Here is a 27,430-nt window from a genome sequence, read left to right on the forward strand (position 1 = left end):
GAAGTTTCTGGGCCAGAGATCGAACCAGAGCCACTGCAGAGACAATGCTGAAGTACTTATGATGTGAGCCACAGGGGGAGTCCTGTAGGAACTTATTAATCCAATATGACAAGAAAAATCTTTTGTTTCATATAAACTAGGGAGATATGCAGGTAATCAGGTTTAGCCCCAAGAAATTGTAATCAAGACTGGTTCAATATCGTCAGTTTCATATGGTTCAATCAATTACACCCAGCCCTGTTCTTACCTGGGTAAGAGCTGCAGAGGATGGGGGAGACCCAGCAAAATGTTGTGGAATCTCCCTGTGTCTACACGAAAAGGGGAAGGCAAGTCTAGGTGGAGTTGAGACAAAACAAGAAGGAAATGATTGACTGAAGCTGGAGGATTTTGTTACAAATATGATCACTTTATGTCACTTAATCTCTTTGTTGCTTCTGCCCAACAAGAGTCAAGCCTTGTTAATTCCAGTGATGGCTACAACAGTTCTTAAGCATCTGGCTTCTATGAAGTTTTATTTTCCTGATGCAGTTTTGAAATTCAACTCTAATAGCTAGATAAAAACTGAATTCCAACACATGGCAGCTTCCTCACACAGAGTGGGTGGAGAGATTGTTAGGCTGGTTTTATTAGAGCTAATTTAGCTTCCTATCTTTAATGCCTCCTCTGAACATACACCTTATCTAAAACAGATTCTGTACAATTGCGTAAAAATAATTTTCTAGACTTTAAAAAAAGTCCTTTTTTTTTTTTTTTTGGACTTTTTGCTATTTCTTGGGCCGCTCTGGGGGCATATGGAGGTTCCCAGGCTAGGGGTTGAATCGGAGCTGCAGCCACCAGCCTACGCCAGAGCCACAGCAACGCTAGATCTGAGCCACGTCTGCAACCTACACCACAGCTCGCGGCAACGCCAGATCGTTAACCCACTGAGCAAGGGCAGGGACCGAACCCGCAACCTCGTGGTTCCTAGTCGGATTCGTTAACCACTGCGCCACGGCGGGAACTCCTCTTTTTTTTTTTTTTTTGGCTACCCCATGGCATATGGAGTTCCCAGGCCAGGGATCAGATTCGAGCCACAGTTGCGGCAAAGTCAGGTCCCTTAACCCACTGTACTGAGTGAGGAATCAAACCTGCATCCTGGAGCTGCAGAAACATTGCCGATCCCATTGCGCCACAGCAGGAACTCCAAAAAAAGTTGCTTTAAATGCACATCATTTCTGCAATACTATTTGCCAAAGTTTGAAAATTCCTTAGAATTCTCCCTCTTGTGGACAAAGTCCACCCTGTAGCTGGGAAGAATTGTGAAAGACTTTGCTTAGTAGGGTGTCCTAACTAGTTCATTTATCCAAGTTATCAACACCTTCACATTGCTATTTTACAACTCTGTAAGTTTTAGAAAACTGATAATAACGTACGTGATCCTTGTCCAATGCAAATGCAAATGAATCGTGTAGAGGGAGGGGAAATTGATTATTGATGTCGCCCTGTGGATAGATCCATTTTGCATCTATTTGCAAAATTCATTTCTGAATTCCTTATTTCCTATATATGTCTCTGTGCTTTGAATAATCCTTGGAACCACCTGTAACATCTCACCAGATCCCTCATTATTTAATGAGTTAAGTAAAACCTTGGGCACGGGCTCCTATCATTTCTTTGTAAGAGTAATGACGAGATCCTCTTTTAAAAAGCATCCTTTAACATCACAAATGGTAGTGTGATGGTGCTATGTTTCCAAGATGTGCCAAAACACCGTGTTCACTGCCTCCTTAATAGTGAAGCAGTATACATTTGCCTGACAGAGAGTCAATTGTTTAAGGTTATTGAAATTGATTTCATAACTTAAAAAAAAAAATAGCCCCAGACCTTACGAAGATATAAGTCCAGTGCACTGCACAAATAATTTGAAATACATCTTTAATTTTAAAAAATCAATACATGATCTACAAAATACTTTGTTACATGGTTATTAAGGCTCAATCTTGTTTTATATTTGTATTGATATGAAATAAAATCATATTTTGAGTAAGATATAATAATACTTAGTCATTATTAAGGAAGGCCTTCTAACTGAATTTACTAGGGAAAGGACTATATCATAAACACGGATCCAGAATGAAGAGAACTAAAAATCCTCGAACTGCCAAATATATAAATCGGATCAAAAATGCCAGCTTTTATTTATGCTGGAAAGGTTTTTTTCTTTTCATACTTTTTAATGGATCAACTATTTCTATTCCCGTTAAAAGGAAATGTCCTTAAATTCAGATCTGTACAACTGATCAGGTAACCATCAAGCCATGAATTCATTTATACAGTTAATATGATCCTTTGGCTGGTAAGGCAATCAGACCAGACCAATTAGAGCAGAATAATTCATCCCAAACTGGTCAACTCCTTGGACGTCTGCCATTGTGTCAATTAAACACCTGACCCCGCAAGGGTCGAACTCCTAAAGCGTTGATCTAAATTACCTAAGTTGAAATGCTAGAAAGGAATAGTTCCTCCTTTACTCATTTCTTCCCCCCTTCTCGACCTTAAAAGTGGGTGTTTTTTGTTTTGAAGATCATCACTTAATTCCTGGCAAAGGAGATTCTACCTACTTTTAAGTCTCAATGGACCCAACCTGGTTTTTCACTTGGAGCATCACCATTGCATTTGACCTTCCGCCATTTCTGAGGTCCGAAGAATTGTATTAAAGAGCCTCTCCACCCTACACAGAATGCTAATTTAATGCTAAGTAATGAATATTTAAGGATCCTAATAGATGTGCAAATTAATAATTATGCTGCAGTGCCCCGCTGTTCCTGCCATCAACCTTTGCACTGCCGCAGAAACTCAACTCCGGCTTCAGGCAGCCTTTTGTTATATTTCCAGCACAGAAGCTTGAAATGCTCCTGAAGGCTGGAAGGCTGGTGAATAAATGACCCCAGCAGTGAGGTACCCGCACATACTGGCACCTGTGAAGCCTGAGGAGCGATTAATTGAACCCTATGCTGAAATGACTTTGAGGTGTAAATATTCATTAAGTTCATCTGAATCAGACTCTGAGTTCTTAATGGGCAGGATGCCATAAAACAGATTTGAAAGGGGCAGTGGTAATTAACCCAGCTAACGTCCCTGGGATCCCGCAGCAGCTTCAGGTTTGACCTGCCTCCATAGGTATTCTGAGCAGACTAAAGTCAGTCCAGAACAGGCCACACCAAAGAGGCAGGATGGTGAAGTTTGCGGTGTTTTTGTTTTTGTTTTTAAATGACACACACATAGATTTACTCTCCTATACATCAACAGTGAATCTCAAGCAAATGATATTATGAGCAATACATCAAGTGAAGTTAAAAAGAGCAATACCAATTCATTTTAAGTCAACTTTTGCATTCTTTGCCTTTACAGTAAAATAATGAAAAGCATTAAATCTGCTGATGGATACAGACCATCATAAGTGTTGCTTTTAATCTGCATTTTGAGCAGATTAAACTGAATGTGATGTAACATTAAATGAAATGTATGAGATCGACTTTGCAGGCCAACAAATAATGTTGTTTGGAAAAACACGATTATATCAGTTTTGACTTTAATCTAGTAAACAGAGAAAAATATCTCCTAATCATATTTAAGGATCAACATAAATTGAGGGTGTACTAACACCACAAGTTTTTTCCACATCTTTTTCTGACAAAAAATACCTAGTATATAGATTTCATAAATTTAAAACTCTGACCTTTCACTGTAAATGCTGAAAGGAAATTATAAACAGAATTATAACTGCTAACACCACTGGCTTTTCATTAAAAAACAAACATTTACCTGACTTTGAAGAAGAGAAATGTCACTTCTTAGAAATCTAGGTAAAATAATCTAGTGTCTTTCACTTTGCTCATCTTATAAAGAAAAAGACTCCAAGCAGAATTAGCATAAATAGCATGATCGTGGAAGTGGCATAAAATAATAATATGATTTAGACTTCCACTCCAGAGAGTCCTGTGTTAATTACAAACAATACTTTATCAGAATACATTCTTAGAGTCTGCACTTTTGGAAAATATTCATGAACTTTAAAAATTCATTTTTAACCTATAAATATTTTAACTAGTGTCCAATACTGGGATGCCATTTTGAAAGGAATCTCTCCAAGCAAATGGCAGTATGTCTTAGTGACTTGTACTAAAACATGTATATCAACAGAACTAGCATCATTGCAACACACGCCAGAATAGAAATACATTTTGAAAATAATAATACAGGCGGAGGAAAACAGGCAAAAAATATAGCTGATGATTACTCACCAATGCGGTAATAGGACAGGAAGATAAACAATTCAGAATCAGATATAGGTCCTTATCTCCATTCTAGCCTGTGGTTTCAACATTGTTCTACAACTAGTCACATTTCGGAGCAGAGCAAGAGGGAAAATTAAGTGTCTTGGTTTCTGTCTCCTTTGCCTTCTCCTCCACTGCAGATGCAATTTAACAATAAAGATGGGGACTGGAGGATACTACGTACGGCACCCAAGTAATCTATGCTATAAAACAATGAGCCACTGAGTAATCAAAAATCAAAAATGCTTTAACCAAGGGGCTGTCAGGTCACACACTGAATGAGAGTGCCTTTGAGTTTCACTAAGAAACAAAAACACCATGAAAATTATAGACCCATTTTAGACCAAATTCCTAGGGTACAAACCTATCAAAAGCATAAAATATAGATGGTTCAGTTTCAGGTCTACACTTCTCTGAGCATAGTTATTGGACCTGTCATTTCCACCGTACAGTAGTAGAACTTTGTGTGGCTTCTGTGAACTGCAGATTTGAAAAGCAGGTCATCAGCACCAACACTTGCTCCTACTGAGTTACACAGTCTCCAGCTTTATCTGGGTCTTCTCCATCGATTTTAATCCACTTCTTTTCTATTTCAACCTGTTAGGCAAAAGCAGAATAAGGGCAGCATCAACAAATGCATCAACAAGTGCTCACCCCTGTTCAGTCCTGGTTTTATACATGAGACAAGGACTAAGGCCACCTCATCCTTTGGACTCAAATGCAGCTCCTCCAGCCTCTCAAATGAATGTTCTCCTTTTGGACAACAGAGCCCACAAATCCTTCCCTCTCGGGACAGATACTGAAGAGGACTGAAACTTTCTTCTAAGTCAAACCCAGGTCTTATAAAATGTATAGAGAATACATATATTGATGAGACATATACAAATCTGGCTAGCCATGTGATCAATTATATCCCCAAGTACCATATATCCAGCTTTGGCCCACCTGAGATTTAGAGCACACCCAAAATTATCTACTTAAACTAGTTCACAATAGTAAACCAGCTGGGCCAAACCATCTGCCTGTCCCTTGCCTTTTTCATCTTACCTCAAGCACAACCTCCTTACAGAAGCCATCCTGGACCACTCTGGAATCAGAAGCCTTCTCTCCATCACTCTCTACCCTGATCCTGTTTTATTCTCTTCTTAGGATCTGTCACTACTTAAAATTATGTTGTTTATTTGTTTACCAATTATTTTTCTGCCACTAGAAATCAGGCTTTATGGGGACAGGGAGCTTCTCTTATTCACCCTTGGGTCCCCAGCATCTGCAGCAGCCCCTGGCACTTGAAAATGGCTCAATAAATACTCACTAAAGGGAAGATAACATTTTGAAACTGACCACCACCAAGCGCAGATCAATGAATAAATGCTATTTAAGCTGAAAAGACTGTGATATACAATTTTGAGTGGTCCTCTACCACAATGTAAAACTTGCACAGCCCCCGAACAGGAAATAGGTATAAATGGAGTCTCCATGTGCACTTGACATGTATTTCAGTCACACTTAAACGCCTGGTGTTAGAGGTCAGGTTCCCCAGATAAGCAGATGCTGAGATGGAGACTGCTGTGCAAAAGTTTATGGGGCGTTGCTGTTGGGGTCAACACCTGACAGGCAGGGAAGGGAAGGGAAGGAAGCAGAATAGGAAGAGAGAAGCTGGGCTGCAATGCAGTCACAGCAGGGGCTTGAGCCGATGCCCAGGGAGGGCTGAAGCTAGGAGCACCTTTGGAGCTACTCCAACTTGAGGTAAGAGGGTCTTTAGAGCCCAGATCTATCAGTCATTGGACAGAGGCTGCCCCAGGCAGGGGGAATGACCTGGAACATGGCATCTGCATCCAGGCCAACTCCCAGCTGCTGAGGAAATAGGTCCTTCAGTCCTGAAGGGGCTGCACAGAACAGCACCCACTCATTAATTTCACCAATGGAGAAAACCACAGGCCCTGAACATGCAGATTCTAAATAGATAGTCCAAAATAAAGAAAAATCCAGACTTATGTTACTACATTATAGAACCACCAGTTGGTGTTAATGTCTAATCTAGTCACACTGTTTCAAGATACTATGCGAAATAGGTGGCAGAGATTATCTCTCTATCTACTAACTTTGAACATGAGAAGGAAAGGCAAGTCTAGGAACACATGCAAGTGTATGTTGCTCTTTAATTTATCTGGTGCAAGAATGCAGAAGAGCTGATGGTGAACATTTAAAACTTGTGATAGAATAACTCAGCATCTCCCAAAGTGTTCTCCAAGGAATACTATTCCAGAAGATAATGATAAGTGTTTTACAATCACACGCCCATAGAGACAAGATTCTTCCATAATAGATGAGCTAGGAGGAACTGAGTTAAGTTTAACAAGTTTCTTTACTGCAGGACTTCTCAGAGCCTTCATTCAACATTAATATATGGCATTCCCCAACTTCTTTTTTTCTTGGATCATTATATCAGACATATGTTCCACAAACACATTTTGGGAAAAGCTATTCTAACAAAATCTTTATTATAAATATGCTTCTGAAATGTGAATTTATTTGCGATATTCTATTTTTCATTGAGAACTGAATTAAGTACATGGCACTGTGTCCTCAGATTCCTGACATGCTCTAGAACTGAGGGGAAGAACTAGGCTCACTGGTGACCATCGAGTTTCCATGGCTGGGCTCTTTTCCAGGTCAAATACACGCATATACATACACGTTTACTTAGGAGGGCAAAGCAAACATCTAAAGCCAAACTGGGTCTCAGCTTCAGAAGCCCCAAATGTACCTGGATGTTGTAGCAAGCTCGCTGGTGAATATGTTTCTGTGGCTGGACATCACTCTCCACCCCCAGAGACCTGACCTCTGTCCTTGAGGCACAGGTGTCAAGAATCCCAAACTGAACGGTAGCAAATGGATACCAATCAGAGGGAATTTCTTGGTCTGATCCAAGTTCTAGTTTGTATGACAAACAATGGGGATGATCAGGACCTTGAAGAAAAACATCAAATGGTCAGTCAGTGTATTTCAGTAGCCAAAGAACATTTCTCTTGAGCATAAGAGGCACACATCCCTCTCTTTAACAAGCAATTCCATGAGCACTATGGCTGTGTGAGTTCCATTTAAACAACATACCATCAGAATTCATGATTTTGCACTAACTAGGGAAAAAGTTACCAACATTTTTTAAGTACTAGTTCTCAAGTAAGTACAACTTTTTCATTATATAATTGCATATGTTCACTCCCAAAATGTTTTCAATTTTTCTTTAAAAAAAAAGTTTAATGTTATTTAATTATTCAGATAAAACAATGACCAACAATACAGTGATAAAAAATCCAGAATTATATCAAATTCATATTTGAGTGCTTTCTATTGGGTGATTCTATTTCAGAATAATAGAAGTAGGCTGTTTTTTAAATTAAAAGATGAGTAAAATTTATATTAAGCATCATTATTTGACTACAATATGCATAGAATCTGAAAAAAAATTCTAAGTAGACTAAATAAGATCTTACAATAAATCTTAATTTATTCATTTTCTTACCATTTTATTTATTTATATATATAATGCAAAGGTAAATTTCAGCCTAAATTAAGTCACATTATAAAGAATTCTGATTTTTTAAAGGTTAAAATTAATGAATTTTCTGACCCTTTAGAAAAATTCTAGGCCAAGAATTCTTTTTTTTAGTGGAACAGATTATTTTTTAGTACATTAATTCTCACCCACCCTCCTTAAAAGCTTTGGCTGCATGTCCAGTGCAGAGAAGGGCATATTGACTTTGAATGTTTCAACCTAATATTTGTTTTCACTTAATTCAAATTGCTGTGTACTGAGCATTTATGATAAGCCAGGCTCTGTGCCAGACCTAAGGATAACAGATACACACAAAAATTTTAAGAGGGGTCATGCACGTTTATGCATGTGTGTGTTTATGTACGGGTTACAATGGAGCAACGTGTAACCATATAAACATTCCATGATTCTGCTGCCTTGTCCACAGCATCTGCATATCCCATGAAGCTATCTTTACTTACAAAAATGTATGAGATGATAATAATTTCAAAAGCCAGATTAAGTTATTGTACCACTGACATAACTCAAGAAAGAACATTTCCATCAGAATATAGCTTTGGGCACAAAAACAAGAGTTTAAAGGATTTCACTTGTTCTTAAAAGATAAATTGCCTTTCATTCCTTACAACCTGTTTCTTGTAGAGAGACTAATAGAATTCTAAGGCTGTAAAAGGCCTTGAGAAGTCATCCATCAATTAACCAACAGATGCTCATTAGCCGTCCCCACCAGGGATAGACAGGGTAAGACAACAGCAGCCTCACAGGCACCCTGCGCTACCCAAACCACTGCAGGCAAGTGACAACTTTATTCACACACACACATCAACAGGGGAGATTCCACAATCCATTACCCTTTCTAGCCTTCTGTCTGCGGGACACAGTAAGTTTATTTAAGCTTAATTCAGGCCCTCTTTAGTCACTTACAGCTTACTGGTTAAGCACATAAACACTGGACTCAAACTGCCCCGGGTCAGATCTCAGCTCTGCTCCTTGAAAGGTGTGTGAACCTAGGCAAGTTAGTTGATCTCTCTGAGCCTCAGTTTCCCCATCTGAAAGTGGGGGTGATGATGATGATAATAACAGTACGAAGCTTATGGGACTGTTGTGAGGATAAAACGAACCAGTTGGCACACACGGAGATTTGGAGATGTAGTATAATGTAGCAGTATAGATAGAAGTGCAAAGTGCTCTTCGATTATAAGTCCAATGTTATTATTTAATTAGTATAACTGTGCTAGTGAAAGGACTGTGAATTCTACGCTTTTAGAGCTGAAAATGATATTGGAGATGATCTAACTTGATATTCACATTTTAAAGAAAAACTCTTGTGGAACTTTTGCAATTAATAATTACCCAAGTTGAAGAACTAGTAATCCAAAAATGTTAGATACAAAACCTTCTACCCACTTTTCCAAAACAAACAAACAAACAAACAAAGTAAAAGATAAAGAACATTTTTCCTTTCAAGGTTTCTGGCATATTTTCCCTGGCTTTTAAAATTCTAAATATTCTACTGTTCAATAATTCAGACTCTCTTTCAACTTCGATGTCCATGAACAGAGGTATCATGTTTGTCCTTAGCACAAGTCTGGCACATTTGGGGCTCAAATGATCCTTGTGGAATTTACAAGTGAATCAAAGATGGAGGAAAATCACGTTATTTATCTCAGTACTGACCATCAGGGGGCACTCTCACGCTTTGGTAATTATTCTCTCATCACTTTCTTAGGATTAGGAATGCAAATCACAGGAACTATTTAGGTCTGGTAGATACCACAACCCTCCTAAACCAAAATCTTTCACATCTGAAACTGAATTGTTGAGAGCTGGAGGAAATGAATGGTAGGAGAATGACACAAGTGGAGGAGGAGAGAATAATCAATGTGCTGATGAGAGAGCAAAGAGAAAAATAAAAGCAAATTACATCTAAAAATTGGTAAAATTGAGAAAGTAGAGATAGACACATTTGTTAACTAACCCTCCACCATTCTCACTTCCCTTCCTAATTCTATGCTACTCTATGTACCGCTATGGCTAAATTGTCCTCATTCTCTTCTCCCTTTTCCTTCATCCTTTCCCTCCCCATTTCCCTCCCTTTCTTCTCCACCACCTCCTCCTCTCTTTCTCATCCCAAAACTTACGCTCAAGAAAGGGTCTATGCAGTCACTCACACCTTAGTCTGAATTAACAATCTTAGCTACCTGCCCCAGGAGCCAGTATCCCTTTACATCTCCCCTGAAAATACACATAAGTGATTTCACCAATAGGAAAGATCAAACCTGATCTCACAAATCCCCAGAAGAGGCATAAAATTTTTTTAACACTTTATATATGTACTAATTAAAATAGACATTTTTAGTTTCCATTTTTTCATTTTCTGTAATAGCGCAGGTTTTTCAGAAACTAGCTTGAAAGGAAATGTTTTAAAGACTTTCTTTTAAAATCCTCTGTTCTCTAAACACCCAAGTGATTTTAAAATCACAGAGGCACATAGAGAGCATTCTAAGCCCCTGCTCCTCTGCACGCAGTCCTCCCATAGGCCAGCTGCATGGGCATCACTGGAGCAGGTGTGTGAAACACAAGAAGGGGAGCCCCACCTACAGAGTCTACATTTTGCCGAGGTGATCCCTATGCAGACGAAAGTTTGAGAAGCATTGCCTTAAAGACAAAGACTTCCTCAGTCTTTCTATGCTTCCTCCAAGACAGCACATTGCTAGGCACCCTCTTGCTCTTTGCATTTCCCCACCCCCACCCAAATCATGGAGAAGCCTCAGTGACAGGGTCATGTGATCCCAGAAGTGTCCAGCTCCAGCCTGGCTCAGAGCTGCCCTCTGTGCCCATCCCCTGCCCCAACTCCACCAGACACAGCCTCACCGCCTTTTCCCCAGGCCTCCCCTTGGTGCACAGATCTGATCTGAGCCAAGCAGCTTTGATCCCAAAGGATTTGTTCAGTGAATTCTCACCGTGTAATTGGCCGGAATGCTTGTAAAACATCCCTCCATGTGCTATGACAGTCTTCCACAAGAATTCCCCAAGGCCAAGACCAAGTCCAGTCAGCCTCTCTGGGAATGCCCATCCTTGTAATTGTTCTCAGCGAGCTCAACTGCTGGTAAATACGAACGGGAGGGCAATAATAGGGCTCTAGAAGACACAGGGAGACACAGGGCATGGAGCAGTGATGCTGAGGAGGCCATGACAGGTCTCCCAGGACAGGTACCAGGCAAGAGGTTCTCAACCCTGGCTGCAAGGAGAGCCTTTAACAAGCACCAATACCTGGGCCTCACACCCCTGGAGTCTGGTTGGTAGGGATGGGGCCTAAATATGGGTGTTTATTTATTTATTTTTTGGCTGTACCTGCAACATCTGGAAGTTCCCAGGCCAGGGGTCAAATCTGAGCTACAGCTGTGACCCACACCACAGCTGTAGCAATGCTGGGTCCTTAACCCACTGCACCACGGCAGAAACACCTAAATACCGAACTCATGATTCCAAGGACTCTAACATGCAACCAGGGCTGGGAAACATTTTAAAAGGGATGAAGGGAGGATCACAGGCTATCACAACTAATGGTACCATCACCCACTGAGATATCAAGGCCAGAGGCCTTGACCTCCTCCCAGTCCCTCCCCTTCCCCCCAGATCACCTGTCACTGTCTAGCAGTCGCCACTTCTGAATTTGCTCACCCATCCCTCACCTCTGTCTCAGTGTCCCCTAACCGCCCCCCACCCCGCTCCTGGCCTCGCTCAGCCTCTCTCCTCCTCCTACCAGCCTCCCTGTACCTATAATCTATTCCTGAATCTCTCCTCCACAATATACGCCTGACAGTCTAAAACAAGGATCTTATGGAGTTCACGGCGTGGCTCAGTGGTTAACGAACCCAACTAGGAACCATGGGGTTGCGGGTTTGATCCCTGGCCTTGGTCAGTGGGTTAAGGATCGGGCGTTGCCATGAGCTGTGGTGTAGGTTGCAGGTGCAGCTCGGATCCGCATTGCTGTGTCTCTAGCGTAGGCCAGTGGCTTCAGCTCCGATTTGACCCCTAGCCTGGGAACCTCCATGTGCCACAGGAGCGGCCCAAGAAATGGCCAAAAAAAAAATACATACATACATATATACATAAAAAATAAAACAAGGATCTTACAGCAGTCATGTCTGAAAACACTCTGCAGATCCTGCTGACAACCTCCACACCCCACAGCACAGCTCTCTTCAAACACTGGCTTCCTCTCCAATTATCCCCTAGGGACCCAAAACTCAGGTAACATCCCCCATCCACATGGCTGTGCTTTTGCAGTTTCTATCCTTTATGGATAGAAAGCCAAAGCATCCCCTCCCCAGCCGAGCCTTCCCTACTCCCCCTGGCAGATGACCACCCCTTTCTCTGGAATCCCTATTAGATCTGTCTACAGAGGCCTGGAATAGAACAGAGCACATTTCCAAGGCGCACCAGGGTCCCCCTTGCCCACTACAAGGATGTCTCCCAACAGTAAGGATCCTTTTGTATCTATCTCCAAGCACCCAGCATAGAGCCTGTACCTAGAGGAAACTCAGTGGGTGTTTGGGGCACAGATGTGTGAATAAGCGAGCCCTCTAATGGAACTGATTGAATCAATTAACTGTACCATTAATGCTGAGAGAATGCAGTGTTAGGCACAGGACCGTTTCCACAAGAAATTTTACATGTTGGGCCCCTTCTAAAATTAGAAAAGAATGGTTTTTATGGGTTCTCCGTTTGAAAAAGGAGCGTGGTTGCCCTGGAGGGTCCAGCTGGAGTGGCTGCTCTGAACAGAGCAGCTGGGGTAGGTCTGTTGCCAACCCGTCCCCCTGCCCCTCTGACCCCACCTGGACAAGCCAGCAGGCCGAGTCCTCTATGCCCCTCTCAGGTGCATAATCGTTGGCTGCAAATCTATGCAAAAGCTACACTTGACCTTTTGTTCCAGGCACAGTGACCATCTCTGAGTCCAAAGCAGAACAAGAGTCAGGTTATCGCCCAGACCTCAGACATCTATGGACAGAGGTTACAGTCAGCCTTCCAGCCTGACTTTCTCTCTTTCCTTTTGTGGGTAGCAAAATAAAAGGCAATAATATTCTGATTTTTACAAGTAACTCTGAGAAGAGAGCCTTTTTGGAGCCTCATACCCAAAGCCTCAGAATTTTTCTCCCTGGGAGGAAGATAATCTGAGAATGGTCTTAATTTGCTCCTCCAGCAAGTGCTATCAAAAGGCAGGACTCATTACCTCCATGGATTATATCACGAACGATATTCCCATCCCACTGGGGGTGACCAGGAGGTGCCGATAGAGGCCACACCGGTGAGCATTCTAGCCCATCACTGCCTCTCCCAGCCCTGAGCCTCCGCATCCCTTGCTATTCTGCAGAACTAGAACGTAACTACCGTGAGTCAGAACTCCGTGGAGAATTTGGCAAGAATGGAGAAAGCAGGGGAGCACAGGGGCCTGGGGCTCCTCAGCCTCCCACTGTGTGTCTCTCCTGCTGGACCCTGTCTGCAGCCCAAGTTCCACTCTCAGTTGGTAGATTTTAAGCGAGCCAACTGCAGGGCACAGACAAGGTGGGCCTGCACCCTCTGGGGCACAGTCCCTGCTGCCCCTCATGTCCACTGGAGTCCGGGGCTTGCTCTCTCTGCTCCAAAACATTGTGAGGTCTGCACAGCAGCGTCCCACAACCCCCGCTGCACACTAGGTTCACCTGGGCAGCTCTCAAAACATCTGGGTGCCTGGGCCCTCCCCCAGAGAGCCTGATTTTACTGGCTTGAGCCTGAATATCAAGATCATTTGAAAGCTCCCAGGCTATTCTAACCTACATCCAGTTTTGAGAAACCCTGAATAAAAAAATGCTTCCTCTGAAGTCCACAGCGTGGAGGGCCCTGCAGTGAAATTAAATTACCCTGAAGGACTAGACCAGCTGTGGACGATTTGGAAGCATGGCTCAATTTTACTCCTTTTTAGCCCCAGTACCTGATGTGGCATTTGGTAAACAGAAAGTGCTCAATAAAGGTTTGATTCAATGATGAATGCAGCAACTCAGATGCCCCAAATCTTCCCCCAACTTACCTCCATAGCCCAGCGTTCTGCTAGAATTAACTGAACTAAAACAGGCAGTAGCCCTCATTTCAAACTGTGCTTTGTTACGTTATTGTTCTACCCACTACTAACTTACTATTCTAAGATAAACGTGGTGCTCTAGGACTGTCTTTTCAGAGTTCTGAACTTCCGGATTCACTGCTTTTTTTTTTTTTTTTCAAATTAAAAAAAAAATTTAACTGAATTTTAATGAGAAGGTGGTGTCCTCCTAATTCTGAAACAACTTGTCAAGATGGTCAAATTGGTCAATTCAGCTAAAGACATTGACTTTGGTACAAATGAAAGGTAGTCTTAAGAATCAGGGAGCAAAATCTAAGGAGGAGGTGGTAGTGGCTGAAAATACAAAAAAGGTTCAGGTATATTTACAGGATGATAGATCTTAAAAGGTTAATTAGGGAATCTAAGCTATGTGAATGATAATTTTAATATTTGAGGTTGATGGTTGAGGTCAGGAGGTCCAGCTAGAAATTTCCCCTCAGTACCACCATCCATAACAAAATCCTAGCTGTGGATGGTATTTCTTACAATGTTTTTTAAAATTCTTATATAAAACTTATCTGGTAGAAATAGGCATCAGGAGACAAAATAAACCAGCTGTTTGACGAAATGGTCCGTCTCCCACCCAGAATGTACATGTGACTTCAGCTGACTGAAGTTACCATCTGTCTCAGCCTGGTTTAAACCCGAGAAAGAGGGTGAAAACATGTAAGTGATTTCACATGAAAATTAGCTTGGAGTGTTGAATATTTACTTGAATTTTTATCGGGAAGCCGGTCTATCTTCCATACCACAGCCCGGTAGGCACTCTCATATTTTGCTGACCCCACAGTGACTTGTATGACAGGTTCAGATTCAGGTTCATGTAAACTCCCCAGACATGCCCGGCGGTTCATTTTGGCTTTCAGGGACTTCTGCCTCTGGAGGTTCATGGTCCAGAGGGCCTTGATCCACTGTGAAGGGACTGGAAAGTGTATCATGATGTTGTCACAGTACCTCAAGGAACTGGCATGGGATGGTCTCTGGACCAATGGGGCCATGTGAACAAAGGCCTGAAGCTCCACGTATGCCCCCTGGACAACCACGACAGACTTGAGTGAAAAGGGAAGATCTTCCTCATTATACAGAGTCTTGAAACGCATCAGCTCAAACCGGCAGGCATCCAGAGGCACAAACTTAATAATTCTGGATTGCTCAAATTCCTGTGCTTTTACACACTTATGAAAATGGTAGTCAAGAATATCAATCCTCTTCTTTTCTGGGTCTTTTTCAAAATAGTGTTCATTACGCTTCTGCAGCTCAAGGTCGTTCAAGGTTAAAAAGCACTCTGTGTTCCCATTCACAAAGCAGAGGCAAAAGATTTGAGTTATCACAGCACTATCAACCAGTTTTCCTTCTTCTTTAGTGATTTTACCCCAAAAGTTGTCCACAATTTCCAGGGAAATTTCTTGTTCTTCATAGTTCTTCTTTGGTTTTGAAATAGCTGGCAGCTTCATCAGCTCCTCCTCCACAGTGGTCAGAAAGTCAAGGAAGTCGTGGTACTCTGTGGACCCCAACTTCAGCATCTGTTCTATGTCTGGTTCATGAACTACTTCTGTCTTAGAATGGTATTTCCTTTTTTCTGTGTAAGACACATGTTCGATCTTCACAGTATGGATTTTTCCTGCCACACTAAAGTTCTCAAGTTTGGGATCAGAAAGTCTGCAGTATGGATCGAGCTGTAACTCTTTAAATGGTTTTTCTAATCCCTTCTCATAATACATCTGCAAAATTCCTCCAGGTAAGACTTTTAGAAAAATTGGCCCCCACTGGCGAGAAGACATCATGTTCTTCTTCTCAGGAATCCTCAGCATGAAAGACCATCCAGCTTTTGGCTGACTCCTGAAGAGCATGTGGGGGACAAAGGAAGAGGCAGCATCTTCAGCATACAGACACCGCATAGACAAATTTCCAAATGAGTCTTGGTTCTCAGCGGACTGGAGATGCTCAAGTTTCTCACAGATGTAGTTGAGTGAACCCTGATTTAAGCCTTTTTGATCAATGGGTATCTCTTTGTCTCTTGCTGGAAATGTCTTTCTGCTTCCTGAAGGATCAAAGGTGGGCTGGGAAGCACTGCCTTTTTCTTTCCAAAATGGACTTGAAAAGGCACAGTCCTCCCGAAAATACTGAAACTGGGGAGTATCACTCTGGAACCCTGGGCTTTCAGCCTGGCGAGGGCTCGTTTCATCTGAAAGGCCCACTTTGGGAGCTGCATGTATACACGAGTGGTCATTGGGTAAGGAAGCATGGGTTAAACAGGTTGGTTTAGTAGGCAATAAGGAAGAATCTGCTCCTGGGATAAGTGGACTGTTTGAAGATGATTCTGGAATAGGATAAAGCACATGAGTCCCTGCTTTGGGGATGCCAGGAATACCTGGGAAGTCTTTGGTAGGTGTAGAAAGAGGAGAGTTACTTGGAGGTCCTGGACTGAAGTAAAAGTCTATGATGGGAGAGGAGAGGGGGGTACTGCTGGTGGAGGAAGATCCACTGGGAAATTCCTTAGGACCAGAAAGATTCAGTTTAAGTCCATTTGGCCTACAGATGCCTTGGTTCTCCAAAGGGAAATTCTTTGACTTTTGAGAGGACTGAAAAGTGGGGTCATCATCAAATGTGACCCAGTTCCCTGGGTTCGTGGAGCACATCTTTGGGATCAGATTGTGGTCTTGTCTATGAATCAGATAAGACGTCTCTGTTAGAGGAGAAAGAGAATATAAAATGAGGGGGAAAAATTCCAGTTACGAGAGGTCTTAATTCTGAGAAGTACTTAGATTTAAAAGCATCCAGATTTATAGATTAACTGAGTTTAAAGAAATGTTTTAATTTAAAACTGTAACACTTTTTTTTCAGGGTCACACCTGTGGCATATGGATGTTCCCAGGCTAGGGACTGAATCAGAGCCATAGCTGCCAGCCTACACCATAGCCACAACCAGAGCAATGCCAGAGCCAAGTTGGTCTGTGACCAACACCACAGCTCGCCAGATCCTTAACCCACTGATCGAGGCCAGGGATTGAACCCGCATCCTCATAGATACGAGTTGGGTTTGTTTCTGCTGAGCCACAATGGGAACTCCAAAAACTGTAACAATTTTGATGGCTGAATGGATTTAAAAAAAACAAGTTCTAACCACATGTTGTTTACAAGAGACCCATTTAAATTTAAAGACACACACAGGCAGAAAATGAAAGGATGTAAAAAGATATGCTGCATAAATAAAAACCAAAAGAGAGAAGGGGTGGCCATACAGGACAAAAGAGACTTTAAGTCAAAAACACCCAAGAGACAAAGAAGGTCATTATATAATGATAAAAGAGTCAGCTCACCAGGAAGATATGACAAAAGTATGTATAAACCCAACATCAGAGCACCCTAATATATAAAGCAAACTTTTAAAAGCTGAAAGGATAAAGAGACAGCAACACAATAATAGCAGGGGATTTCAATACCCCAATTTTAATAATGGATAGAACACCCAGATAGAATATCAATAAGGAAATAGAGGACTTGAACACCTCTATAGACCAAATGGACCTATCAGACATGCACAAAACATTCTCATACAACAGCATCAAAATACACATTTTTTCTCAAGCATACACGGAACATTCTATAGGACGGATCACATGTTAGGTCACAGAAAAGTCTAAACAAATTTTAAAAGACTGAAATCATGTGAATTATCTTTTCCAACCACAAAAGAATGAAGCTGGAAATCAAGAGCAGAAAAAAGAAACTGGAAAATTCACAAACATGTAGAAATTAAGCAATACACTCTTGGACAACTAACGGATCAAAGAAGAAACCAAAAAGGAAATTAGGAAATAATTTGAGACAAACAAAAGGGAAAACACAACATAACAAAACTTACGGTATGCAGCAAAAGCAGTACTAAGAGTTGCAGTGGTAAACATCTACATTAAAAAAGAAGAAAGATCTCAAATAAACAACATAACTTTAAAGCTCAAGAAAATGAAAGAGAAAAACAAACGAAGCCCAAAATTAGCAGAATGAAAGAAAGAATAAAGTCTAGAGAAAAAAAAAAGAAATAGAAAATAGACAAAAATCAAACTAAGAGTTGTTGAGAAGATCTACAAAGTTGACAAACCTTATCTAGACTGAGAAAAAAAGAGAAAATACTCAAAATCAGAAATGAAAAAGGACACATTACAATTAGATGTTGCAAAAATTTTTAAATGATTATAAGGGACTACTATGAACGACTGTATGCCAACAGATTGGATAATGTAAATGAAATGGGTAAAATCCTAGAAACTTTCTACCAAGACGGAATCATAAAGAAACAGAAAATATGAACAGACCTATAATTAGTAAGGAGATTGAATCAAATGTCAAAACCTCTCAAAAAGAAAACCTCAGGCCCAGATAGCTTCATTTGAGAATTCTACCATTTAAAGAAGTATACTAAGCCTTCTCAAATTCTTCCAAAAATGGAAGAGAAGGGAACACTTCCAAAACCACTTTATGAGGCCAGCATTACTCTGATACCAAAGCCAAAGATGCTACAAAAAAAAAGAAACTACAAGCCAATAACCCTGGTGAATATAAATGCAAAAATCTTCACCAAAAAAAAAAAAAAAAAAAAACTAGCAAACCAAATTCAACAGTAGGTTAAAAGGACCATACACCATTATCAAGTGGGATTTATCCCTGGGATACAAGGATAGTTCAACTTATGAAAATCAAGCAATATGATGTACTACATTAACAGAACAAAGAATGAATATCACATGATCATCTTATAGATGCAGAAAAAGTATTTGACAAAGCTCAGTATCTTTTCAAGAAAAGAATCACTCAACATAGGAGGAATTGAGGGAAACTCCCTCAACATGTTAAGGCCACATGTGAAAAGCCCACAACTAATATCATACTCATTGGTGAAAAACTAAAAGCTTTCTCTCTAATATCAAGAACAAGACAAGAATGTCCACTCTTGCCATTTCTATTCCAACATAGTACTAGAAGTCCTAAGTGGAGCAATTAGGCAAGAAAAAGAAATAAAAGGCATCCAAATCAGAAAGGAAAAAGTAACACTATGTCTGATAATAGATACCACGAATTCACATAGAAAACTCTAAAGATTCCACACAAAAAAAACGGTTAGAACTAATAAACAAATTCAGCAAAGTTGTAGGACACAAAATCAACACACAAAAATCAGCTGCATTTCTATACACAATTAACAACCCAAAAATAAAATTACGAATCCCATTTGCAATAACATCAAGAAGAATAAAATACTTTAAAGATAAAGTTAACAAAAGAGGAAAAAGACTTGTACACTGAAAACTACAAAGCATTATTACTGAAAGAAGCTAAAGAAACCCAAATAAATGGAAAGGCATCCCACATTCATGGGCTGGAAGACTTAATACTGTTAAGATGTCCGTCCTACCCAAAGTGATCTACAGATTCAATGCAAAACCACAATGATATTTTTTGCCAGAAGAAGAAAAAAAACCATAAAATTTGTATGGAGTCTCAAAGGACTCCAAATAACCAAACAGTCTTGAGAAGGAAGAACAAAGCTGAAGGTCTCACACTTTTCTGACTTCAAAACATAGTACAAAGCTTTGGTAATCAAAACAGCATGTTACTGGTATAAAGATCAACATATATACCAATATAACAGAATATAGAACCCAGAAATAAACCTACACATATAGGGTCAAATGATCCTCAGCAAAGGTACCAAGATTACACAATGGGAAAATAACTGTCCCATCAACAAATTGTTTAGGGAAAATTGGATGGATATCCACAGCAAAAGAATGATATTGGACCCTTATCTTACACCATACACAAAATCAACTAAAGATGAATTAAAAATTAAACTTAAGACCTGAAACTATAAAACTCCTAGAAGAAAACATAGGGGAAAACTTCATGTTGGTCTTGGCAATGATTTATTCACTATGACAGCAAAAGCACAGACAACAAAAGCAAAAACAGACAAGTGAGACTACATCAAACTAAAAAGCTTATATATAGCAAAAGAAACAATCAACTGAGTGAAAAGGCAACATATGCAATGGGAGAAAATATGTGCAAATCATATATTTGATAAGAGGTTTAACATCCAAAATATATAAGACAGCTCGATAGCAAAAAAAAAAAAAAAATAGTTAACCCTATTTTAAAATGGGCAACAGACCTGAAGAGACACTTCTTCAAACAAGACATACAAATGGACAACAGGTATATAAAAGGTACCAACATCACCTCAGAGAAGCAAATCAAAGCCACAATGAGAGGTTCCCACTGTGGCACAATGGGAATGGCGGCATCTCTGGAGTGCTGGGACACAGGTTCAATCTCTGGCCCAGAACAATGAATTAAGGATCTGGCATTGCCACAGCTGCGGTTTAGGTCAGAACTGCAGCTCGGATCTGATCCCAGGCCTGATTCTAGACCTGAAAACTCCAAATACCACTGGGAAGCAAAAAGAAAAAAAAAACGAAAAAACCAAAGCAAAATCACAAGGAGATATCACCTTACACTTGTTAGGATGGCCATTACCAAAACAAAGGAAAGCAACAACAAACAAACAAACAAACAAGAACCCACACACAAAACACAAAAAAATAACAAGTGTTGGCAAAGATGTGGAGAAAATGGAACCCTTGTGTACTTCTGGTGGGAATGTAAAATGCAAAACAGTATAGAGGTTCCTCAAAATTTTTTAAATATTAACTACCATATGAGAGCTCCTACTGTGGCTCAGCGCATTAAGAACCCAATGTTGTCTCTGCAAGGACAGGGGTTCAATCCCTGGCTTGCTCACCGGGTCAAGGATCCAGAAAGCTGAAGCATCGGTTCTAGATGTGGCTCAGATTTGGGATTGCTGTGGCTGTGGCATAAGCCCCAGCTGCAGCTCTGATTCAACCCCTGGCCAGGGAACTTCCATATAGCACAGGTGCAGCTGTTTAGAAAGAAAGAGAGAGAGGAAGGAAGAAAGAAAAGAAAGAAAAAATTTTAAATTAAAAAAAAAAAAACTATCATATGATCCAGAAGTCTTACTTCAAAAGAATTGAAAACAGGATCTCAAAGAGCTATGTGCCTTCCCATGTTCACTGCAGCATTATTCACAATAGCCAAAGAGTGAAAACAACCAAAATGTTCATTGTTTGATGAATGGATAAAGAAAATATAGTATATACATACAATGGAATATTACCCAGCCTTAAAAAGGAAGGAAATTCTGATGCATGCTACAACGTGGATGAGCCTTAAGGTCATTGTGTTAAGTGAAATGAGCCAGTCACAAAAAGACAAATATTGAATTATTCCACTTATATGAGGTATCTAAATTAGTCAAATTCATAGAAGTAGAAAACAAAATGGTGGCTACCAGGGGTTCCAGGCGAAGGAAAAGGGGTGTTTCTGTTCAGTGGGTACAGAATTTAGTCATGCAAGATGAAAAAGTTCTAGAGTTCTGCTGTTCAACAATGTGCATGTATTTAACTATACACTTAAATTTTTGTTAAAAGAATTTAAAAACTGTTAAAATTTTGGGTTTTTTTACCACAATTTTTAAAAATTGCAACATTTTTGGAGTTCCTGTTGTGGCTCAGTGGTTAATGAACCCAACTAGCATCCATGACGAGGCAGGTTCGATCCCTGGCCTCACTCAGGGGGTTAATGATCAGCATTCCGTGAGCTGTGGTGTAGGTCTCAGATGTGGCTTGGATCTAGCACTGCTGTGGCTGTGGCATGGGCTGGCAGCGGTGGCTCCAATTTGACCCCTAGCCTGGGAACATCCATATACCATGGGTGCAGCCCTAAAAAGAACAACAACAACAAAAAAAATTGAAACATTTTTTTAATCCAAAAGGTATTTATTTGAACAATTACCATGTAGTTAGACCTTGCTAGTGCTGGAGGAGAAGATAAAAACCCAATTTAGGAGTTCCTGTCATGGTTCAGCAGTTAGTGAACCTGACTATGAGGACATGGGTTGGATCCTGGCCTCACTCAGTGGATTAAGGATCCGGCGTTACTGTGAGCTGTGATGAAGGTCGCAGACAAGGCTCAGATTTGGCATTGCTGTGGCTGTGGTGTAGGCCGGTGGCTTCAGCTCAGATTTGATCCCTAGCCCGGGAACTTCCATATGCCACAGGTATGGCCCTAAAAACAAGACAAAAAGACAAAAAAAAAAATTATAATGAACTTATAACACATTGACAGCTCCCAAATATGAGAGGTTTATAGTTTGGAAGCATTTTCAAATTCATAATCTCATTTATCAAAACAACCCTGTGAAGTATACATCATTATTTCCATTTCATAGCTGACATTACTTGGGTTTAGAGTCATTACCTAAAGTCACTGGTAAGAGGCAGAGCTAGGATTTTTTTTTTTTTTAACAGCTTTATTGACATATAATTAGCATACTTTAAATGACTACTCACTGATGTTTTTAGTTCAGTGATATTCATAGAGTTATGCAACCATCACTACTATCTAGTTCCAGAAGGTTCTTATCAATCTAAAAATAAACTTTGCCCAGAAGTCACTCCCCACTCTCCCCCTCCCCCAGGCCCTGGCAATCTACTTTCTTTTCCTATGAAATTTGCCAGGTCTGGACATTTCATTTAAGTAGAATTTACAACATATGGCCTTTTTGTTTTGTGTCTGGCTTATTTTACTTAAAGTTTTCAAAGTTCATCCATGTTGTAGCATGTATCTGAATTTCACTCCTTTTTGTGGCTGAATAATACTTCATTGTAAAGATAACCCATTTTGTTTATCCATTCATCAGTAAAGGGACATTTGGTTTGCTTCTATTTTTTAGGTATTAGGAAAAATACTGCTATGAACATTTGTGTAGATTTTCTGTGTGATCATTTCTCTTAGGTATATACCCGGCTTGGAAAGAACCAGACTTTGAACCCAGGTCACTTCATCCCAATCTAGTACAGCATTGAAATTATCCTAATGACATCAGAGGTGATGAGCACTGACCTGAGGCTGGGTTAACCGAATGCTGGTCACTGCTCTGCCACTCACAGGCTGCATGCTAAGCCCCTCTGGACACTCAGTGATTAGCATAGAATAATCTCTGAGATCCTTTCCAACAAATAATTCTATGATGGTTGACATCCAACAGAATTTTTTTTTCAAAAGCAGAAATTCTATTACCACTGGGCTTTTTGACCAAACTTCCAAACTAACAGAGAGTAAAATTCCATAAGATCTACTGACTTGAAAACTCAAAATCTGCTGGAATAAAGCCCATGAGAAAGGCATATTTTTCTCCCTACGGCCCACTTTCTCACCTCCCCTTGTGGATAGTGAAGGCTCAACCAATGTAATCATTCAAGCTTGGAAAAGAGCCAAGACAAAAAGAGAGAGGCCCCAGGGCTCCACTGGGGACAGGGCATGCTCAGTGTTGTCATTTGCTAAATCTGCACATTCCTGAGGGCACAAAAACACAGTGAAGTGGCAGCCCAGGCCAGATGGCTCTCTCTGGAGGGCATTTCACCGTCGCTGCCCTTGGACTGGAGTTGCCATCAAACACTTTCCCTTCAAAGCCGGAAGGAGAGAGTTTGAATAGGATGCAGCCAGGAGGCTCAGAGGCAGGAAATCAGCAGCACTATTTCTTGATCTATCGCATCCCACCCTCTTCAGAAGGAATCCAGCCAAAATAATTCTTCGTATAGGGTGAAAGATTGTGTAAATATCTACTTTAGTTGAGATTATTAAAAAGAAAGAGAAGGGAGTTCCCGTCGTGGTGCAGTGGAAATGAATCCGACTAGGAACCATGAGGTTGCGGGTTCAATCCCTGGCCTTGCTCAGTGGGTTAAGGATCTGGCATTGCCATGAGCTGTGGTGTAGGTTGCAGACACAGCTCGGATCTGGCATTGCCGTGAGCTGTGGTATAGGACGACAGCTGTAGCTCTGATTAGACCCCTGGCCTGGGAACCTCCATATGCCACAGGTGTGGCCCTAAAAAAAGACAAAAAGAAAGAAAGAAAGAGAAGACTAAGAGAAGAGACAATTCAGCTTCAGACCAAATCCTATTCTGATCTTTTCCAAACATTCCGTCTCATCCATTTCCCACTGGGAGTTTCAAAATTTGGAATGACGATACTGGCTTCCTCAGTTTTTGCTTATATGGGGAAAAAAAGTGATTTCTATAAGCCAGATAAAGAAATCAATTCCATTACTTTTTAAGTGACCCTTGAGCTTTAAAAAGCACACCTTGAAAAAAAATCTCCTACCTTGAAGACAAAATCTATGCAAAGTGCACTCTTCGTCCTATGCAGGACTCTTCCATAGGGAGGTACTTGGCAAATGCAATGTGAGTTTAATTCAACCAAACAGAATTGTGCCCAATAGGAGCCTAAACCTTTGTGCCTGTCGAAAAGGCACAGGACTTAGATGCTGCTCTGGAGGGAAGAGCCAAGACTCCAGTTCCCTGTGGTCAAGGACAGGTTTGCTTCACACTGAGCTCCTCTTTCTCCTCTTCTGTATTCCTCTTATGCTCTTCCCTCCCCTCCCCCTCTTTATTTTTTCTTTTTAGGGCTGCACCCAAGGCGTATGGAGGTTCCCAGGCTAGGGGTGGAATCAGAGCTATAGCCACTGGCCTATGCCACAGCCACAGCAATGCAGGATCTGAGCCGCATCTTCGGCCTACACCACAGCTTACAGCAACGTCAGATCCTTAATGCACTGAGTGAGGCCAGGGATCAAACCTGAAGCCTCATGGTTCCTAGTCAGATTCGGTTTCCACTGCACCGCAACAGGAACTCCTGCTCTTCCTTATTAATCCTTTTACAGGTATTTCCATTCCCTCTTACTTCTTTTGCCCCTTCCCTCACTATATGACTTCATCTTTCTATTTTAGTCTCAAAGCATCTCCCACCCCTGTCGGTTCTTCCCAAGTCAACCACTAGAATCAATTTCACCCAGCACTTTCCTTTCCTCCTGACCCATCCTCACCCCATCAGGGAAAAGGGGCCACATCCTGTCCAGAGCTTTGGTCTGCCCAAGACCCACTGGGTCTCAGGAAGGGATGAGAAAGCTCAAAGTCAAGAGATCTAGAATGAGTCTTCTTTTAATCATCTGCATCCCATCTACTTCACGAGATTGGAATCCAAAAGTATTCCAGCAACAGCACCTATCAAACCTCGGAATTTTCTTCTCTGCGATGCAAATGGAGTAGGATGCAAACACAGATCTGTGCCTCCCATAAGGGCCTGAATGCTACCATTCCAGAGCCCCTTCCCAGGCAACATCTCGTTTAAACTTTACAACAACACAAAGGGGACCATAGCACTTGAGTGCCTTCTCCAAAGTCATGATCCAGTTAGTGGAGAGCTGGGAACCCAGGATGCCTGGCACCAAGTCCCTAGCTACCTTCCTCTGAAGCAAAGATGCCTCTGGTTCAACTCCTTTTTCCTACCCGACATAACCCTTTCAGAGGTCTGTTTTCAGTCAATCTCGATTATCTTAAACTCCTGGAAGGCAAATCCAGACAAACTTCAGAGACAGTGCAAGACACCAAGACTCCAAATGAGGCACCAATAGAAAAGGAAATTGTATTGTTTGTCTTTATTAGAGTTGATTTACAGTGTTGTGTCAATTTCTGCTATACAGCATAGTGACCTAGTCATATATATATATATATATATATGTCATACATATATATACATTTTTTTCATACTATCTTCCATCATGTTTACCCTAAGAGATTAAACATAGTTCCCTGTGCTGTACACTAGGATCCCACTGTTTATCCATTCTAAATGTAATAGTTTGCATCTACCAATCCCAAACTCCCCATCCATCCCACTTCCTCCTCCCTCCCCCAGGAAAATGCATTATGGTGGAAATTTCTAGAAATCAATCTCTGAGTTTGGAAGGCTTCTAGGGGAGTAAGTTTGCCTCCCCTTAAGATTATCAGACATTCTTTTCAACTGCCTATTTTCAAAGCAGCATCAGAGTCCACTGAACATAAGCAGAAATTAAAAGTCAGTGCACATGCTTATTCACATGGGAATAACAAGGATGTAGGTAGACAGCGGCTCTCAACCTTGTACCCAGACACACATGACAGTGGCATTCGGAAGCCTAGCACAATTCCCTCGGATGTGCCAAGAGTTTAACAACCCCCAAAATATTTAGGGGAGCCCTAAAATAATGAATTATCCCTACTATTCTAAATGCTGGGTCAGCAAAGGAGAGTCACAGCAAACATGAGAAAGGCATTTACACACAATTCCTGCCCCTCACTTTCTTCCACTGAAGAAATCATACCAGGAAGACAAGTATTACATGATGTCACTTATAGCTAAAAAAAAAAAAATTGTACAAATGAACTTATTTACAAAACAGAAACAGACTCTCAGACATAGAAAAAAACTTATGGTTACCAAAGGGGAAAGGAGGGTGGGAGAGAGATAAATTAGGAGCATGGGACTAACAGATATACACCACTATATAGTAAACAGACAAAAAGGATATACTGTATAGCACAAGGAATTATATTCAATATCTTATAATAAACTATAACAGAAAAGAACCCCCAAAATATAGATATATATATATGTATAACCAAATTACTTGCTGTATACCTGAAACTAACACAATATTATAAATCAACTGTTTCAATTTAAAAAATTAAAATTATGTCAGACACAACTTAGAATAGATTTACAAGGAGATCCTGCTGAATAGCATTGAGAACTTTGTCTAGATACTCATGTTGCAACAGAAAGAAGGCTGGGAGAAAAATGTAATTGTAATGTATACATGTAAGGATAACCTGACCCCCTTGCTGTACAGTGGGAAAATAAAAATAAATAAATAAATAAATAAAAATAAAAAATTAAAATTAAAAAATAAATCATACTGGAATTCTTATAAAAGTACTATAGAGATTGTCATACATTTATCCTAAATTATTTTTAAAAGTAAATCTTTCACCAATAGAAACACTGTAAATATTATTAATAATATTGCAAACTATTTACAATAAGCCTTGGAATAAAAAGCACTGGTATGGAAAAATGGTCTCACCAAAAAGAATTTATGAATACAAATTTTCAAGTTATTGTAAGAAAAATCTATATATTCTTTGAGAGTCAGAGCTTTTTCTGACTTCAGGACAGGTCATGTCTCATTCATTAGGGCAGTTTTGTCGTTGCTGTTAAGATTGTTATTTTTTCTATTATAGTTGATTTACAATGTTGTGTCAATTTCTGCTGTGGGGCATTTTCCACATTGCCTACAAATGTCTCACTCAAATATGCAATTCAATAAATTTTTGACTGAGTAATTTTAAATGGGCTTGTCAGTTTTCCATTAAGTAATTCTCTATATGGCCCTCTTCAGTTCAAAAAAAAAAAAAAAAAATCACTGAATTTTGGAGTTTGGCAGAAATGGCAGGTATTC

At 40.5% G+C, this 27,430-nt stretch overlaps 2 protein-coding genes across 6 annotated transcripts in view; both read right to left on the minus strand.

The window, feature by feature from the left end:
• Positions 1 to 742, minus strand: part of GTF2A1L (general transcription factor IIA subunit 1 like) — a 58,788-nt gene extending 58,046 nt beyond the window's left edge. The window contains exon 1 of the mRNA XM_047782118.1: positions 248 to 742. The gene's annotated coding sequence lies outside the window, so the exon portion shown is untranslated. The remainder of the gene's footprint in view (positions 1 to 247) is intronic.
• Positions 743 to 1,897: 1,155 nt separating this feature from the next.
• The window catches only part of STON1 (stonin 1), a 53,380-nt gene continuing 27,847 nt past the window's right edge, over positions 1,898 to 27,430 (minus strand). For all 5 annotated transcript variants that reach the window (XM_047782113.1, XM_047782115.1, XM_047782112.1 and 2 more), the window contains 3 exons: positions 14,727 to 16,700; positions 7,084 to 7,286; positions 1,898 to 4,913 (listed from right to left, as the gene is read on the minus strand). In XM_047782113.1, coding sequence (XP_047638069.1) covers positions 4,839 to 4,913; positions 7,084 to 7,286; positions 14,727 to 16,653 — 2,205 coding nt within the window. In that variant the 5' untranslated portion in view covers positions 16,654 to 16,700 and the 3' untranslated portion in view covers positions 1,898 to 4,838. The remainder of the gene's footprint in view (positions 4,914 to 7,083; positions 7,287 to 14,726; positions 16,701 to 27,430) is intronic.

Source organism: Phacochoerus africanus, chromosome 5, assembly GCF_016906955.1.
Source record: "Phacochoerus africanus isolate WHEZ1 chromosome 5, ROS_Pafr_v1, whole genome shotgun sequence".
NCBI classification, from domain to species: domain Eukaryota; kingdom Metazoa; phylum Chordata; class Mammalia; order Artiodactyla; family Suidae; genus Phacochoerus; species Phacochoerus africanus.